Source organism: Trachemys scripta, chromosome 5 (genome assembly GCF_013100865.1).
Source record: "Trachemys scripta elegans isolate TJP31775 chromosome 5, CAS_Tse_1.0, whole genome shotgun sequence".
Lineage (NCBI taxonomy): Eukaryota > Metazoa > Chordata > Testudines > Emydidae > Trachemys > Trachemys scripta.
The window spans coordinates 115,028,155-115,047,912 of record NC_048302.1 but is presented as its reverse complement, the minus strand read 5'-3'; the positions used below and the strand labels follow the sequence as shown (position 1 = coordinate 115,047,912).

The following is a 19,758-nucleotide window of genomic DNA, read 5'->3' as shown; positions in this document are numbered from 1 at the left end:
ACTGGCTGCCCTATTGCTTCCAATTTAAGATTCCTGTCTCTACCTTCAAAGTTCTACTTAACTCTGCCCCACCCTACTTATTATTTGCCAGTACTCTCCCAGCCTTGTCTGACTTTTATTCAGCATCTCACAATGTCACCTCCCTGCCTACTTCCATGTGGCTTTCTATGCATGGATTGACCGCCCTAAGCTCATCTGCAAAGCCTTTGCCCTGTCCACATGTAAGTCCCTCTTCTTCCTTAGAGTGAAACAAATGGTCTTATATATAATTTGCCTATTGTTGTTTTCATTTCCTTCCCCTTCTAATGTCTGTCTACTTGTCTGTCCTTAGACTGTCAGTTCTGTGGAACGTGGACCATACCTGAGTGTTTGAAAAATGCCTAGCACATAGCAGGTGCTATTGCAAATAAACATAGAAATATCTATAGGGATTTTAAAAAAAAAATGCTTATCAGTAAACTTATTTTTTTCTCCGTATATTAACACCCTGCTTTGGCTCATAGCTCATCTGATGAGTCCCTTGAATAGAGAAGCAATGAAAATTCTCTAAGAAAACAGCACATATCCATCTAAGCTAAGCCTACTTGATGTAGTGTGGTTCACAGTATTGCAGCTTTTACTGATTTATTTTCCATGGATATATTTCCTTTTCATCAGCAGTTACAACTGCAGCATTTTCGTTTGAAGCTCATTAATGTAGTGAAAGGCAGTGTAGCATAGTATACCTGTAGTCATCGGCAGCTATCTCTTGATACAAGGATGATGTCTGCCGGGCGGAAAAAAGTCATTGATGACACTTAAAATGGCTGAGGAGTCCAATTCCTGCTCTATGGGTTTTCCCACATCTATGACAGGTGGTTGCTTGGCAAGAGCACAACCTCTGGCCGGGATGCTGTACACTTTCTTTCCTCCTCTACCATTTCTCAGCCTCTTGAGTAAGGCAATTGTCTTCAAAGTGGGCTAAGGCTTGATGTATGATGCGACACCATTGCAGTCTATTGCTGGCCAGCTCTTCCCAATTCGTGGGATCAATGCCACCCTTCTTAAGATATACTTTCAGGGTGTCCTTGTTGTGTTTCCTCTGTCCCCCATGAGTTCTCTTACTATGACTAAGTTGAGAAAAGCGGACTTGCTTCAGAAGACGAGTACCAGCCTGCACACAATGGCCAGCCCAGAAAAATTGATGTTTCATAATCTTCACCTCAACACTGGTTATGTTAGTTGCAGAGAGAACACTGGCATTGGTGTGATGATCTTCCCATCTGATAAGGAGAATCATCCTAAGGAAGCGCTGGTGGTACCACTCCAGACACTTAAAATGGCTTCAATATGTCACCCATGTCTAGCACCCATAAAGAAGAGTGAGGATGACTATTGCATTGTAGACCAGGATCTTAGTTTCCATCCACAGATCTCTGTCAATAAAGACATGATGAAGCAACGGATCCTATGTTTGATTTTTATTTCGAGATTGGCTGTCTGGGAGAGGTGGCTACCAAGGTAAGGGAAACGCTCAACATTTTCCAGGAGTTCACCACTGATGACAATTTGTGGGAGAATGAGGAGCAACTTGTGCTGGGGTAGGCTGGGTGGAGCATCTTAGTCTTCCCAATATTGAGGGAAAGCCCCAGGCTACGATAGCCCCCTGAGAAAAGATTTAGAGTGGATTGCAAGTCAGATACATGGGTGGATTGTTGCATGACAGATCCAAGAGAAATGTAGAGAACAACACCAGCCATCATTTATGGCATTTATTGACCTTACTAAGGCCTTTGATTCCATCAATCGTGAAGTGTTATGGAAGGTGCTGTCTAGGTTCAGTTGTCCATTGAAGTTCATTTGCATTCTCAGGCTACTCTATGATGGGATGACCTCCACTGTCCTTTGTAATGAGTTGGAGACAGACCCGTTCACCATCTGTGCTGGTAGTAAGCAGGACTGTGTTATTGACCCAACCCTTTTTTCCCTCTATCTTGCTGTGATCTTGATTCTTATTGGTGATCGCCTTTCTTCTGGAATTGGGATTGAGTATTGCATGGATGGCCAGCTCTTCAACGTGTGGCATCTTCATTCTCAAACTAAGGTCACCAAGACTGTTATTACTGACCTTCAGTATGCTGATGAGTGTGCTATCCTTGCGCACACTGAAGCACACTTGTAGTACCACTGTACAGTCTCAGTACTGCTTCACATCACTTCTCAACTCCTTTTTCCATTTACCCAGGATTAGAGGTGCCCATGATTCTTTGACACTTCTTCTGGTCTCTGGAACGCGTTCATAGAAATTGGAGTTCCAGTCCTTTTCTCTTCAAATGTCTCTTGACAGAGTCTTTCCATCGCATCCTTAGTTCTCCACATCCTTTCTTGCTGTCCTCTTCCTCCCTGCTCTCTTTGCTGATCGTTCTTCTCCCATTCTTATCACATGTCCAACCCACCTCAAATGTGTGCTCTCCAGCCTATCATTGAGGGTCCCAAGTTCATCTTCCCCATAATTTCTTCCCTATGCACTCTGTCTACCCTCCCCTCTCCTGCCATTCTTCTCAGTATATTTTCTATTACCTGTATCTTCTTTTCTTCCATCTTTTTAAGAGCTTCCATAGAGCAGGCAGGGACAAACACTCACAGCATACACTTTTCCTTTCAGTTTATTACTTAATTGCCAGTCCCATAATACTCCTGCCACCTTTTTTACTTCCACCCATTCACATTCGATTCTTCTTTTCAATTCTCCAGCTCTCCATCTGATGCTACTAAGTGTACTTCCCAAGTACACAAATTATTTTTTCTGATTCAGCTTTTCTCCTGATACTTCAATCAACAGCTCTTTGTCCACCTTCCATGCTTACATAACTTCAGTTTTCTTAGGCCAGTTTGTCGCCATTGCTTGGAAGATGGCGAATCAGTTACCCCAGACCAGGCAGCATGTTTTAAACGACCCACGCCACCTGAATTGAGAGCTATTTCATATTCTGAGGGCAAAAGCTGCCCTATCCTAATTGCTCCTTTGCTTAGATAGCCACTGGCATTTTTATAGGGTTTATTGCTTATACTGGTGAACACTTGGTCTCCAAAGCTGTATTTGCCACTCAATGAGTGCTCCTACTCTCTACCAAGCGGTGGTTACAGTTGGGGTTTTCCCTTCATGGGAGCTAAGACCACAGTAGCATGATTCAAACTCCTCCAGTACTTTTAGGGTGTAATGTCTCAGTATAACAGATAGTATTAAATTCAGTAATTTCTAAATCAACCAGTTTAAAACTAAAATATATTTTTCAGAATTTGTCTAAACAGTTCCTATTCTCCCATCCGAAAGTAATTTCGTTTAAACCTAATAGTCTGATCCTGCCTGACGCTGCGTGACTTTCATGCTTAGTGTTAATCTCATTACTGTACTTCTGTTTCATCAGTAAGCCCCCTAAAAATCTATCGATTGGAGTGTAAAAACACTGAGCTGAAACAGTACTTAATGGGATATTGCAAATGCCTCAGTCAGACCTTCTCTGTGCTTCAGTATCTGCTGAAAAATTCCCAAGTTTGCATTATGTTATTTGATGGCCTTTAGTTGGTTCAGGACTAGTTAATAAAATAAGAAATGTTTGTTTTTCTTTCATCTGACACATTTGGACTTTATATCATGATCCACACATTCATGTAAAGTGTAATGTGATTCATCTGACAATGAAAATTATCCATATTCATTTACATGTGGAACACTCTCTGTGAGCTGACTAATACGGCCCACTACCCTTTCCTTCTTCACATGTGTGGGGGGTGGAGCGCCCGGGGGTGGCAATAAGGGTCAAGGGAGAGACCTGGCCCCAAAATTGCTGGAGCCCTGCGGGCCACATTGTGGAGGTTCTTGGGCTGCAGGTGGCCTGTGGACCTGGACTTTGAGACCCCTGACCTAGTACAATGGGACTAAGAATCTAATTGTGACCTCTGGACACTACTACAGTATAAATATTAAACAATAATATGTTGTATAGTTAGGAATTGATTATATGCATTTTAGTCCATAAAAGGATTTTGATTTGATGAGTATCCTACATTATGCAAAATGAACTAAAATATTAAATATCAAAGCAAACATGGTTTTTAATTGAGATGTTTTGGTGGTGGCTGAAGCGACAAGGTAATGGGCCAAATTCTGCTCTGACCTCCACATCATATAGTCCTATTGATTTCTGAAAAGTTTTTGTTCATATTATTCCTGGGCTTTGGCCATATGATGGTTCAGAAGAGATGGGCAAAATTATTGCTCAATTAAGAAAAGGAAAAAATATTGTGAAAAGAGATTCTGAATCATAGATGTGCCTATTGTTGTTTTCATTCCCATACTAATCCCTGAAACTTGCAGGTTCAAAAACAAGAAAAGGCAGAAAGAAAACAAAAAGAAAAGCTATGGCGGCTTCAGGACCAGTTGAAGACAAAAGAGGAGGAAGTAAAGAGTCAGTCAGCATATTTCGAGCACTACAAACAAAAGCAGAACCAGAAGACAGCAGTGTTGAGAGAACGGGAGTTGTCCCTTCAGGGTCATGTGTCCAGACTAGAAAAGGAAGTCCTAGATCTCAATGCCACTACAGCTTTTCTGTTCTCTGAGCTAGGAGAGGGAACTGTACAATATCTCCGATGCAAACTGGAAGCTGTATTCAATGGAATTCAGGGGTCTTTGCACTTTGATGTGAATATAACTAAAATAAAAACTCTCATTGAAGATGTGGATCATTACATGAAAAGCCACCTACAGACACTGCAGCAAAATCTGAAGAGGTTACAGGAAAAAGAAGAAGGTAATAATAGAGACCAAGCAAACCTACTAACTAAACTTCAGCACTCCCAGGACAACGAAGACTTCTTGACAAGGAAATTAGAGGAATCTTGCTGTCGTGTTTATGATCTGAAATTGTCTGAGATCAGCCTTCAGGAACGAGTGGAAGAACTTATGGAAGAAAACAGCACTTTAAAGGACAAATTGGGAGCAAAGTTACCAGAAGAAGGAGAAAAGGAGCTATTGCCTTCAGGAATGGAAAATGGAGAAAATAAAGCTGTAAGTGGTAACTGGGTAAGTGAATGTAATACAGAATGTGATTAACTTTTACTTTTGTACTCAATAGGGAGGGGTGTGAAATAGAGCCCCACATGTTTAAGAATTACCTCACTGCATGTGTCTCTTGACAGTTCTGGGCTGGCGGGATGACTGGTTATCATTTCTACTTGAGTGGGAAGCATCACTCTTCTGCTCACTGCTGCAACATTGGGCCCTAAAGTAATATTTTACATCATTTGTTGACTTCTGCTATTACAAAGGAGAGTAAAATGCAGAGAAACTTGAAAGCCAATATGTCACTTCCTTGGTACATTGTTAGAGGGGCAGAGAGGCACTCAGACACGGACAATGAAGTGTGCCATGGAGGGATGGTTTATTTAAAATAGGTAGAGAAAGGAGGTCTGTATGGCTGAGACTGGGAGAATGCATGTTTCACAGTTCAGGGCAACTGCACCTGTTCTCCCCCTCTGTGGTACAGCGAGGGCACCACTCTCAGGATTCCCTGGCAGTCACATCTCATAGATGGAGATTCATGTCTCTCTCTCCCTTCTGAATGGAGTATCTCCAGGCTGAACAGTTCCCTACCCTCACTGTTACGCCAGCAAAAGACAGGCTTCTAAGCAAGCTTCTTTTGCCTTCTTTTCAGAGACTAATACCAGAATGATTGCCCACAGTTATAAGTTACCATCCAGAACTTCCTGTGCAAGCCTATTTTATTCTTAAGGTAAAAGCACTACAGAGAAACCATACTGAAAATAATAAAAGAACTTACTTACCCAGACGTCACACCAACCCTAATACGGAAGGAACAATCCTTCAAAACCCAACCCAAGGGTTTTCTTTGTAGTTTCAAGTTAATCTCAGCTTCAAGTCAGAACAGCACACTCATTACATATTTAGCCCACCTTTCCTACAATTTTGGGGTCTCCGATTTGGAGTTTCCAGGATCAGGTAATTAACAGATAATTGGCTTCTCTCTCCCGGAGGTAGCTTCAAAAGGATGCATTTGAAGTGTGTTATTTGCCCTCCCCTGACCCTCAGATATTTTCTCAGAAATTCACTATACACACATTGTTCCCAGTAGTCCTTTGAGGTTCCTCATGTCTCCCAGAGATTGCATTAATTCTGTCTTTCAACTAAGGAAGTTCCATGCAAGTCCATGATAGTACATAAACATTTGCATTTTTAATACAACAAACTTAATTTAATAAGGTAGGATATTGTCATTCTGTCACAGCATGTTTGAAAATTGAGTCAGGTAAAAATATCTGTAAAGCTGTTAAGGTATGAGCTTTGGTTTTCTGTTAGTGTTGGTCACAAAAGTTAAAGCTGCCTAAGAAACAGGAAGCCCATCTCTTTCTCCAGCTTTTTAAAATATGATGCAGGGTGTATAAAAGGAGAACTTGATGGACAATTTTGTTGCCTTATCTCTGGGCTAACAACAAGGGTGCCTTCATGGCTTTATTAGTAAGAAATAATAATGCTCAATTTTTTTCTTCCTTTGAAGTACCACCTTTGTAGTGTGTGCCTGGAAAGACGTTAACTTGCCCTTGCACCTATTGCAGGATAATGAGATTTATCTTGTCCTATGGTTACTCTAGTCAGCTGATAAATTTCACACAAAAATTCCGACTTCTCAGTATTCAGTAGAACAGTGACTTGTTTGAGGCAATAGAATTTGTTGACCCTCTTCCTAACTCTCTGCCAAAGCTTTGTTCTACCTTTCAAAGGCTTCAGTGAGCCCAGTGTTCATTTAGAACCAGATCCTGCCATCCCTATGGAGGCAGAAACTCCCACAGAAGTCCAGTGTTTTCCAAATATTGAAGCCGGTAGGAGTTTTGCCTGAGTAAGGAGTTGGAGGACAATAGCTTACCTTTGCATAACTATGGTGCTGTTAGGCTAATAAGAACAGTTAGGGACATAACTAAAGAAGAGAGTGAAGCCTATTTACTGTGGAGATGTGCCTCACATTGGAAAGGGGCAATGTGGGCTTGTTTCTTTGTATCAGTGCAAGTTATCACTTGCCAAGACGTCTTGTGGAAACAGTGACATCCAATTACTAGAGGCTGACGTGGCATATTGTGTAAAATCTCATCTCACACTGAGTATCTAAAGAAGCAATGTGCCCTAACACTGTACTATATTTGGGTGTGATGGTGTTTGAACTTATAACACGGGAATTTAATTATCTTGCAGGTTAACCCTGTACTATATTTGGGTGTGATGGTGTTTGAACTTATAACACGGGAATTTAATTATCTTGCAGGTTAACCCTGCACACCAATTATCTCTTGGGCAGCCTTCAGATACTCCAGGCTTTTTAACATTTGAAGTTTTTAAAAGATATGGCTTTGTTTTGAAAGTGCACTTTGTTTTACATTGTTAGCTGGGCTTCATTGAAACATATTTATTAATATTTATATTGCATACACACCTAAAGGCTCCAACTGAGACTGGGACCCTATAGTACTCACATTAAGGAGCAATTTTTGGCCTGGAGAATTTACTCTCTAAATAGATAAGGCAGATAAGGTCCAGATAAAGGAAGTATTTATTCTCTCTATTTTACAGAAGGGAAACCAAGAGGATAGGTGACTTGCCCAAGGTCACACACATAAATCAAACCCAAATCTTCTGAGTCCCACTCCAGTGCCTTAACCTCAAAATCATTTTCCCTCGCATATTAATAACTCCTTTTTGACAGGTTTTTGATTGGGACTAATAGGGGAGGGATAGCTCAGTGGTTTGAGCATTGGCCTGCTAAGCCCAGGGTTGTGAGTTCAATCCTTGAGGTGGCCACTTAGGGATATGGGGCAAAAATCAGTACTTGGTCCTGCTAGTGAAGGCAGGGGGCTGGACTCAATAACCTTTCAGGGTCCCTTCCAGTTCTATGAGATAGGTATATCTCCATATATTATAATACATAGCCTTGTATTGTAGGAAGATGTCAAGACCCAAGGAACAGAACTATTGGTATCCTTCAGTGTGCAAAGTGTCCCTAAATACATTGATTGATTAATTTACACAGCATATTTCTTTCTGTTTGATAGACGGTTGAATCCCTTAAATGCCATGTCAAACAGCAACAACAGCACCACATGTAATTTTCTGGATTGGTGGTTATATTTTTTCTCTTTTGTAAAACATTAATGAGAATTATTCTAGCAGGAAACGTTACTTTAGGATACTGAGGCACAGCTTTAAGCTGTGTATAGTAAAAGGAGGACGGAGACCTCCAGTGGTATATTGTAGTACTGGTGAGGGGTTTTTTCCCCCCTGTATTTCAGTAGGGTTCACTGATCTTCTCATTGCACTGGTCTTGTAGTATCCAAGATGGAGCACTTGCAAAGTGTCCTGATTTACATGTTAATCTCATTAATGTCCCTTCATTACTGTAAAATGATTAACAGTATGAAATATAAAAAGGAGAATTTTAAAGTTTGGTAACTTTTCAGCCAGTCCATGTGATTAATCATTATTTAATATTTGTTATTGAAGCAATGAATGGGAACATTTGACTGTTCTTCACTCAGAAAGGAAATGTGCCTACATACATATGTCATAGTAAGGCATAAAGGATGGTAAAGCTATCAGTAAAAGCATCAAGCAATAGGCTTGTCTACAATCCTTGAAAGCTAGTATAGTTGCTAAACTTCTTCATGCAATATTACTGAATTAGGCCCTGGTCCTGCAGTGAGCTCAACGTGGGTCCTAATCACGCAAAGCTCATTGAAAGGTCTGGATTCTTATGGAGCATGCTCAGAGATATGAGCAGGGCACTGAGCTCAGCTCGGCTGCATTTTCCCCAGTGTGCACATGAACAACACATTTTGGACAGGCAACTGACTGAAAACATCAGTTCCTTTGTTAATTAGGTATTCACAAGAAATAAAGATCAGAGCCCAGGTGAATGGATGGAATGAGGGAGAAGGATGTGGGAGGGGACAGCTGAATTGATTTGGTAGGCAATGTAATTCTATAATATATATTTTCATGTAACAATCTATGGTGTCACAGCATTTTCTATTATATCACTGCTGTGTAGCCATCTTATCTTTTGGATTATTTCCTTTTAAAGAATGGACAATATGACACTGCTTAGGGGTGTTTTGACATGAAAAGTCACCCTGAAATTTAGAAAAACAAGATTTAATTTTAAAAAAAGGTTGCCTGATGTATTTTTGTGAATTTATCAAATAACTTCAAAATTCCTGCATTGTCACACACATCTGTGAACACTTCTGTTCTGAAATGAATGGAAATTTGTGTGATTCAATACCTATCTCCTGTGCAAGTCATTTAAATAGATCTCCTCTGCTGTTGTACTCTGCCATGAGGTGGTGCATGATCAGAAAGGCACAATTCCTTCCTCGCTAGGGCTAGTAATTTGCTACTGGTTCACCACCTCAGCTGCACTAGTATGATTGCTGTCATCTCAGCTGACACCAGGGACCTCCAAGTTAAATGCATAATTAAATAGCTTCTTATGTCTAGGAAAGGAAGAATGGTCTTTGTGGTCTTTACAGGATTGCGAGTCATAGAACTGGGTTCTACTCCCAACTCTTTCAAACTAATGCTGTGGGCAAGTCCCATAGCTGCTATGTGCCTTAATTTCCCCATGCATAAAATCAGGCTAATACCAACCTCCAGTTTCTTTGCACATTTATAAAGCATGCCGAAAACATTAGATGGAAGGTGCTATAGAAAAGAAAATATTTATTGTTACAAAGTGTGATTGGTTGGGAAGCAGAAATTGGGATTGGGAAAAAAATGTAAGGAACACAATAAAGAAAATTGTGCAGCAGTTTGTGATATATTATTAAACTTCTAGTTTTATTATACTATTTTTTTCCTTTCCTCCTTTTTCCCCCATTAAGAATGTTGACCTATTTTTCTAGGATGAGCAGCTAAATCTGAAGAGGGAGGCAGTCTTGGATCCAGTCAGAAACAAAGCTAGTCAAACTCCATCTTTTCTACAACATACCAAACAGTCTCATACAACAGCAAGTAGGAATTCTGTTTTATTTCATATGCACTACTAGTTATGGAAGTGTTTCATTAAGGGGTGCATATGTATGTGTCTAAGGGGATGTTTGGATTTATCAGATGTATGTGGTCTGCTGCCATGCTATTGTGAACTCTGATCCCAACATATCTCATAAGCTCAAGAGAGTTGGGCTTTGGTAGTACTTAAATGTGAGACCTCTGAGGAAAAGCCTAGGAGCTGCAAGAAGTTGTAGAGGAGATTCATTACGAGACACGTCTCCCTGTAAGTCACTACTGAACCGATGTTGCAGTGTAGCATTTGTGTGTGCTGTGCAACTGGAGGAGTTGACTCTCAGATCAGATACAAAACCAACGCCCTGATCACTTGGATCTCAAAAGAGCTCAGCATTCACCTAGCTGTTCCCATTGGAGTCAATAGGAGTTTTTCAGTTGATTTCAATGGAAGCAAATGTAGGCCATTTTTGAAAATCACATCTATAACTTCTCTGTACTATCTATAAAATGTGGATAGCACTTAACCTCCTTTTGTAAAGCACTTTGCGATTTGTGGATGAAAAACCCTACATAAGAACTTATTACTATTACAGTAGAACCTCAGTTTTTACAAACATCAATCTTTTAAATGCCGGTTATACAAACCATTTTTCTAGATGGAAGAAAAATCACATAATGAAAGTTATGTCGATAATAAACAAGTTGACATCCCTTCTCATTCTGATGCCTCCAGTGCATTGGAAATTACTTTGCACTCATTTGAAGGACAAAAAGAAAGTGTACCATACTGCAACATATGCATCGTACCTAATGTAATTTTGAGATGTCCAATTTTATGAAAGTTTCGATTTTATGTACTCCTCAATTCCCAACTAGTTTGTGAAAAAGGGGTTATATTGTAAATATTATTATGTATTAGTATATTTTATGATCAAATCACAGTGTTCATCTGCCCATCAAAATATGTGTGATTAATCTCATATCATATTGGTTTTGCATGTATAGACCTTACTATATTTTTCATTCGCATGCTTCATGCCAGATTTTTTGTTACTTGGCGTACGTCATTCAGCACCCTTACACCTGTTCAAATGCTCTATTGTAACAGAGATAGCATCAGAATGTGGCTATAGCTGGCTTAATAATGTGGAGGGGCTGCCAAAGGAACTTCCCGTACCATTTTTGGAGCACAGCTCCAGTGCCTTGGTGGAAATTGTTGAAGAATCCAGGCTAGCTGACGCTGAACAGGTGAGAAGAAAGTTGTTGCTATTTTTTGCTAACTTTGCAAGCACAGCATTATCTGTGAGTCACAAGATAAATAAGGAACAGACAGAGTGAATTTAGGAATTAGTATACAAGTATGTCTTCCAGAACAAGCTGTCAAAATTTTGCTCTAAGGTGGAGACAGATCTGCCCAGAAAAATACTATTTACATGTTGGTATTTTCCCCTTACAGACATTATTACTATGCATATATAACACAGAGATTTTCTGTTTGTATAATAAAATAATGAATTCCAGCTCTTGGATCTCCACTGTGGATCCTGATGACATATTCTGGGTTCAGGGTAAAGTCTTGGCTCCATTGAAGTCAATGGGAGTTTTGCTATTGACTTCAATGGAGCCAGGATTTCACCTTCAATGGCAGTGATAACTCCACATAATGTTCAGGTGCAGAATAGGCAATAGAGAGGGACAGTGAATATGGAAGGGTAGGTTTTTATCTTAAGTACTTATGTCCTTGCTTAGAAAGAGAAAAGTTACTTTGATAAAACCTTGGGGATTGTAGTGTTGTACTTAGCATATTATGAAAATCAGTGGACAATTCACACAGCATTTGATAACAAATATTGCTCTTACAGTGCGGTAAGGCTGTCTGTTCTGTGCAGTGATTGGAGAGTGATCATCATTGCAGTGTTTCTAGTCAACAGGGAGTTATACTCATGAATTCACTCTTGCAGTCAGTTCCTACAGGCATAGTACTAATGTTACCTAGGACACGAGAGGGATATATATATATGTAAAATATATGTATTTGCATTTTAATACCACAGTTTCTTGTTTTTATAACAATGTGTATAGTGAGAACAATCCTAAAGATATTAAACTGGCTCCTGGAAAACAACTATTTACTGTGGGGTAGAAAAAACATAGTCAGCAAACAGTCATTTTCCTTTGCACTAATTACACTTTAAAGTAGCCCTTATTATACATATATACATTACATACAAAAAACTACATTAAAAAGTTAGGAAATGCCTTGTGTGTTATGGTACAGTCTTTAATTACATGATCACATATATTTTCCACAGAAACCCTGCCTTATTCAATGCACAGGATGAGAGTGCTCACTGAATGAGCATCTATTCAACATTTTGATTTCTCCTCATTGTTCAGTCCCCTGCTGTATTACTGTACACTATTCAAGCCCTGCACTGAAAACAGAATTATTAATTTCCTCATGGACTTTTCTATTATACTTATCATTATTTTATCTGAGTACTTCACAAACATTAATGTGTTAAGCATCACAATATCCATAGTATTATCCCCATTTTACAGATGGGGAACTGAAGCACAGAAAAGATTAAGGCAAAAAGTAGCCTCTAATTTTGGGTACCCAATTTAAGACTCCTAGAATCTGATTTTGCAGAGTACCTAGCATTATCTAGCACTTTATATGTTCAAAGCACAGCTCCCATTGACTTCACTTGCAGCTGTGAATTCAGCACTTCAGGCCCCAGAGGTGTAAGGATGCAGGAACTCTAATGTGGGTCTGCAAAGCCTGGTAGACTGATGGTCTCACAGTGCCACAGGGAAGACCATGCAGAGCCGCACCCAGGAGAATAGGAGCCACTGGAAGTACTGCCCAAGGCAGCCAGAGTGACAGTACGCTGTGGCCCTATGATTGGCCAACCACCCGTTTAAGCAAGGAGGGTGTCCTAGGAAGTTGTTTGGGCAATAACACAGACTTCGGGCCTCCTGGTTCTCCAGACCTCACCTCGTATCTTGATTGCTGGCCTCTGATCCCAGCCTGACTCCGATCTTGACTCTTGCAACCTGACTCTAGCCTGGTACTACCTCTGATATACAGTCTCCAACCCCGGCCTGACTTTGACCCCAACTCTTACTACTGTCCCTGATGTGTGAACTCCAGCCCAGCTATGACTGCTAGGTCAGACCACCTATGCCCTGGTCCCTTACACCGGGTCTCCAATTGGGTGTGCAGAAAAAGAGGGCCATATAATCAGTGATCACCTGTGAAAAATGTGCTTTAAGTGACTTGACTAGCATCATGTACAAACTCTGTGGCAGAGGCAGGAATAGAATCTAATTCTCTAGGAAACCATTCAACTGCCTTAATCCTGGGACCATCCTTTCTCTTCCTGCAATTACCCATCTCATTCATTGCACACTTTCTACTTCTGCAACAAATGAGGTGGAATTCCTACAGTTAATCAGCCCTCATTCATTCCCAGAACAGGTCTATCCTGTACCCTGAATGAGGCAGGGATCCTGTGGAAAAAATAATATATGCTCATGTAATTAAATACTGTATCATAATGCAGACACACCAGGGGACTGAATTACGGTTGCCTGGACAATGTAGGAAGACCTCATTTGGGATGCTCTGTACAAGTCTGGTCACCTATGTTCAAGAAAGATGAATTAAAACTGAAACAGTTGCAGAAAAGGGTTCTCCTGTGGACTGAAATACATTGGTCAAATTTCAGTTGTTGGGTTTACTGTGTGGATGATGGTGGTGGCCTATGATACACAGGAGGTCATATTAGGTGATCTAGTGGTCCCTTCTGGCCTTAAACTCTGACTCCTGACTTTTGAGTTGTCCTGAGCATGTGCAAACTAAGATTTTTTTTTTTAAAGACTTATAATTTAGCCAAATGTGGGTAGTTTTTCACAAGGACAGTAAAAGATACATCCCTGACACAAAGGGCACCCAAGTGCACTTTCAAGTCCCTGCTCCAAAGCATGGGGGCATTAGAGCTTCTCAAAGAAAAGGTTTCCATGATTGTTTTTAGTGGAAAAGCAATGTATTTTTCCCTTGCCAAATTCTCAAAAATGGTGGAACTGTTTCGTTGAAACTTTAAAGAATAATTCAGCCTCAGGCAGATACCAAGCATAGAAAATTGCAGTCTAAAAAAAAGTTTTGGAATGAAGCAACTGAAAACGGGGTCTTATAATGGGAAGTGTCAGCCTTCCCTATAATACTATCCCTATGGGTTTTATTCAAGGATTTCTTTAAAGAAAAACAATTTACAAATGTAATTACTATTATTTCCACCATTGTTAGAAGACTCTTGCTTTGATGGGTCAGTGACTATGCAGTACCTTTTTAGCGCAGGTTTCATGTGGATTTTGTGTTTGTGAGTTTTGTGCTTATGAAAAGTGTCACATTGACAACTCTGGAGGCAGAAGAGAATGGCTTTCTACTCTCCACAGAACATGAACAGACATCTCCAGACTTGTCAGGAATCCCTTAGAGGTTCAACTCCTTGTCCAGTCAAGACTCTCTGTCTTTACTGAGTCTGCAGACAAGGATATCAGTTTTTGCCAGTTGTGGTAACATATGTGATCCAGATGTTTGTGCTGAAATTCTGGCCCCTTTGAAGGCAATCAAAGTTTTGCTATTGACTTCAATGGAGTCAGGATTTCACCCGTGTTCAATAGTGACAACAAACTTATATCACATTGGTTACCCAACAGCTTCACAAGGATGTCAACTTTCATTCTTTACCAGCCTGGGCTAGATTAAACTAGCAGCCAAGAAGGGAAAAGCTCTATCTCATTACAATTCTCTAGGTTCTCCAGCTTCCCATATTAAGGAAGTTTACATGGCAAAGGATTTTTTTGCATTAAATAATATATGCGAAATATATAATATTACTGATGGTTCAATTACTTTATTGATAAGAAGTCTGATATCTGGGCTCAATTAATTAATTAGTTCATTAATTAAAGATGGATAAGCACAAAGCAGAAAGGTTAATACATTACCAGTCTGGAACAGAGCCTTGCAGCAGGTATATCATTACTCTGTTTCAAATTATGAACTCAGTTCTGTCCATATTTATATTGCCCTTGTTTATGACAGAAAATTTCACAGATTCCACAGACCTCACACACCTTTTTTTTTTAATCTATGTTTTATATATAACATTCCAGATGTGCGTAGACCATAGAGACATTTATACTAACTCTACCTAGCACACAATTTCTATTTGGCAAATCTTAACAGCACATACATCTTGTTTCTAATACTTCTACACATACAAAGAACAGAGGTTACCACACTTTAACTACTAGTAGATTTCCACAAGAAAGCTTAGCATGAGTATAAGACATTCAGAGATTATATGATATTGTCTAACAATATATATGTAATAAAATGTTTCAAGACGGTCAAGTCAAAAGGCAAGTATATATGAAATAGCAATATGGCAACTTTCCTTATAGCTTATGTTTTTCAATTTGAGACACTTCCTCTTTTCTTTATTACCAGGTCGTACTTGGTGCACAAAGATCAGATGGTGCTTCTCTGTTGTTTGGATGTACTCCAAGACAGCTTAAAAACAGACAGCTAATCTTATCTTGCTCTGAGAGGCTAAGCAATGATGGGAGAAGTAAGGGGACCAAAGAAAAAGAATATTTCTTTCTCTTAAAGGAACAAGCTATAAATCAACCAGCTAATCATTCGCCTGTCTTCACAGTTGCCACTTTGATTGAGCCTCAGTTTGTCTTGCTAGAACCTGAAATCCATAAGGTCCTAGGTGTCAGATCAGAATCTGTTTTCCCAGTGAACAAAATGCTGAATTTGAATTACAACCAGACATATCACAATAACTTTTGTCTTTCTAATGGTGTCTTGCATGTTGTGAAAGGCTTTTCTTCTGGTAAAGATTCTGAAGCTCTAAAGGAAAAGGTTGCTAACACTGAGACTGAAATTTTCAAACTCCAGGTTGAAAAAGATTATATGGAAAAATGTTTGCAAAATAAAAAAGCTATACAGAAAAGCACAGATGAAAAGAAAAACTCAAATAAAGAAATAAATGATGGAAAAAATCAAAGTACAAATGGTCCTGAGAAATCTCAGCAAGAAGAAAAAAGGGATGAGAAAGCACAAATCAGAACAATAACTTGCATTTCTGAAAAAGCCAACAAAGTTGCACATGATGAAACTGGGGAGCAAGAAGCAGAACCAAAATTTCATATAGCAAGCATTCCAGGTGAGCAAAACATGTCTGTCCTACACAAGGAATTAGAGGGATATCCCCAAGAGAACTCTGAAGTTAAGGATGAACATGGAAAACATTTAGCCATCTGTACCTTTGATGAAGTGAACAGAAGATGCCTAGAAAAGAACATTTTTGTGACAGAAGAGAAGGGTAAACAACCCGAGAATCTAACTGACCAAATAAAAGTGTGTCTACAAAAAAGGGTTGAACTGAAAGAAAAGAGAGAGCAATGTCTGAAACTGTATGAACGAGAAGATGAGGATAAGTCATCATGCAAACAAATGACTGATCAGATAGAGGAATATAGTAAATGCGCTCAAAAACTGTCTGCACTGAAGGAAGATAAGTATATGTATCCACTGAATATATTGTCTCCTGCACAAGAGAGAAATTTATACTTAAACAAAGGGTTAGCACTAGAGGAAGAATATTCTGAACATGTTCATTATATATCAGCAGCAGAAGAAGAAAACAATGGGTATACCGTGGAAATAGATAAGTTAGAGAAGTTAGAGGATATATATTCTCAAAGAATATCTGCACTGATGAAAGAGAATGGGAGTTACTCACAGAAGCTCCTTATGTTACAGGAAGAGAATGATAGATATTATCAGAAGATGTGTGCACTAGAAGAGGAGATAGATGCATATTCTCAACACATATTAACAGTACATGAAATTGATGTGGATTCTTCCCAAAAGTTATTAGCCAAGGAGGAAATATATGGTAAATGTTATAACAGTGTTTCAAAAGAAAAGAATTTTAGGTGCCCAGGAGCGATTTGTGTTCTCTTGGGTAAGACTGAAATCCTTTCCAAGAACGTCTCTCACCTGGTTAAAGAGGAAGATAGAAATTCTGAAAAAGAAATACCAGTGATGGAATCAAATAAATTTCTCAAGAAAATTGTAGCTCTTGATGAAAAGAAGATTAAATATTTCCAGCTGCTTTCTGGTCTCAAAGAGGAGAGAAATAGCTTTTTCAGAGAAATAGCTAAACTATTACAAGACAAAGAAAAATATATAAAAAAATCTCATGAACTGGAAGAAGAGAGAGAGAGAAATTTACAGATAATATCTCAACTAGAAGGAGACAGAGAAACTTTATTGGGAAGTTTGAGTGAGCTGAAATGTGAACAAGATAAATATATGACAATGATTTCTGAATTGAATGAGTGCAAAACCAAATGCTACCAAACAATTTCTGATCTACAAGAGGAAAAACATATACTAAAAAGTGATATGGATGGAGTCCATAGGGAAAGTTCTGAACAGCTTCTAGAATCTCAGAAAGTAATTGAGAACCTTCTTCAAGAAAACAATGAATTGAAGGAAATAATGTCTGCTCTTGGAATCAACTATGAAGAGCTGATAAAAGATAAAATTTCCGGAATAGAAGGAAAGTTGCTAAGATTGAAGCAAGAAAATAAGAGTCTATCACATAGAATGCAAGCAAAGGAAACAGAGATGGCTTCTGGTAAAATACATACTAAAGAAAAAGGAATTCAAGTTATAGAACACTCAAACTATCTCACTAGAAAAGATAAAGACACCTGTTTGGAAGAGGATATTGGTAGCATTAAAGGATATTGTCAAGTGGAGTGTTCTAAAAACACTGAGACTTCTAAATGCCATTTTAGTAATGTTGGGATAAGTTCATTTTTGGGTGATCAAAACATTATGATCTCCAGGGTGCCCCAAAAGACTTCTGAGAGACCAAAGGTGACAAAGTTAGACTTTGAAACAGAAGACAAAATATCAAGCAACAGTTTTTCTGAATGTTGTGGTAAAGTGCTGCAGAATATGGAACTTGAGTCTGCAAAGGTAAAATGAACCCAAATGGACCAGTTGTCAATTTTTATGATAAAAATGCATTCTTTTCACAAATGTCAGGGTTGCTAGTGTAGAAAGCCACTTTATTTACACTAGAGTTGGTTGGAAAATTTTAGCTGAAACAAATGATTTTTTAAAAACATTGATTTTTGACCAAAGGAAGCATTTCAATGTCAAAATGTCCTGCCTTTTTGACATTGTCAGAACAGAATATTTTGATTTTTCATTTTGAAATTACTTTTTCAAACTAAAAAAATTATATAAAAACAATGATTTTGACCTTTTAAAACTTGAAATTCATAATGAGACATTTCAGTTCTATCACAGTTAAGTGTTTAGATCAAGCTGAAATTTTTTTTCAGAATTTTGTTTCACAGGAAATTTTGAAATTTTTTGGCTCTGTTCCATTTCAGAATGGAAATCCAGTTCTCTCCCAGCTCTTCTGTCCATGTATGTATTCCACAGGAATGAAATCTTTAGGGCCCCTTAGCAGTGATGTCTTATGGCAAACTGTGAAAAATGTTCACATTTAGAAAAAAAAATTGTGTGTTGCTCTTCATTGTTTTGATTGCTAAGGATATTTGCCTGAACACTGGATCTTTGTTTCTTAATGGTTCTTCTGCTCCTGCTTCCCGCCCCCCCCCCCCCCCCCCCGGTCATAAACCTCACCAACATCACAATTAATTTCTGAGGAGATGATTGTAATGTCATAAACACAGAATCCGCTGAGGATTATCTCTAAGATCTTATTTTCATGCAAATGTTCTTAGTCATTTAAATGAAAAAATAAGAAAAAAAAAACTCCCTAGAAACTATAAACCAGCAGAATTATTTCTCCACATTGGCTCAGGTTTACCCCATTAAAACAAGAGTAAATGTACTGGTGAATCGGGTCCAAAATGTTCTCAGATATTTTTGCATGAAGTGTTTGTATCTCTTTAAAAAGGGAATCCAAAAAATGTTGAGTTTGCCCTGAGATTCTGCAAAAGATACAGGGCTAAATCCCTACTTGCAACAGAGCAGCGCTCAGCCTACCTGGAGAGAAGAGGGCAATAGAAGAAGCAAGTAGATTCCTGTCCTTGACACAACACCCGCCCCACCCCAGCCTGGCTCAGGGCTTCCATTGTGTCAAGGGGCCAAGAGCACCCGATGTACACACTAGTTAAGGATTCCCCTATACTAGGAGAATCCTTCGCTGATTCCTTAAGGCAATCTTAAGTCTCCTTTTTGCTGTTGATTTGACCCACAGTACACAGAGATGGAAGTACCATACCTAGCTTACTCTTACATTTCCTAAATTAAAGCCCTACTTTCAAGAGCTGAAGATAATTCTCACGCACCTTTAAGAAGTTGTGTGTTACTTTAAATGCGTGAAGGGACTTGTTTCTTTTTCTGCCCTTTATCCAGGGCAGCACATCTGAAAGCTACAGTGCAATGCAAGAACAACTGGAAAGGTCAAAGGAAGAACTAAAAATACAACAAGGGGAATTAGAAAAGGCCAAAAAAGAGGTAATCTCCCCTTTGATATATTTATGTGAAGCAAAACCTTTTCTTGTTTTCTTCTCGTACTTTTCTTGTTTCCACCAGTGTTCAAAAGAATTACGAAAGGAAAAAGTCTCTGATCTAG

The 19,758-nt window shown here is 39.0% G+C and overlaps 1 protein-coding gene across 1 annotated transcript in view; it reads left to right on the top strand.

The window, feature by feature from the left end:
* Nucleotides 1-19,758, top strand: part of C5H4orf50 (chromosome 5 C4orf50 homolog) — an 84,896-nt gene that overhangs the window by 10,063 nt on the left and 55,075 nt on the right. The window contains exons 4-8 of the mRNA XM_034770967.1: nt 4,358-5,062; nt 9,946-10,054; nt 11,157-11,296; nt 15,570-18,122; nt 19,539-19,640. Coding sequence (XP_034626858.1) covers nt 4,358-5,062; nt 9,946-10,054; nt 11,157-11,296; nt 15,570-18,122; nt 19,539-19,640 — 3,609 coding nt within the window. The remainder of the gene's footprint in view (nt 1-4,357; nt 5,063-9,945; nt 10,055-11,156; nt 11,297-15,569; nt 18,123-19,538; nt 19,641-19,758) is intronic.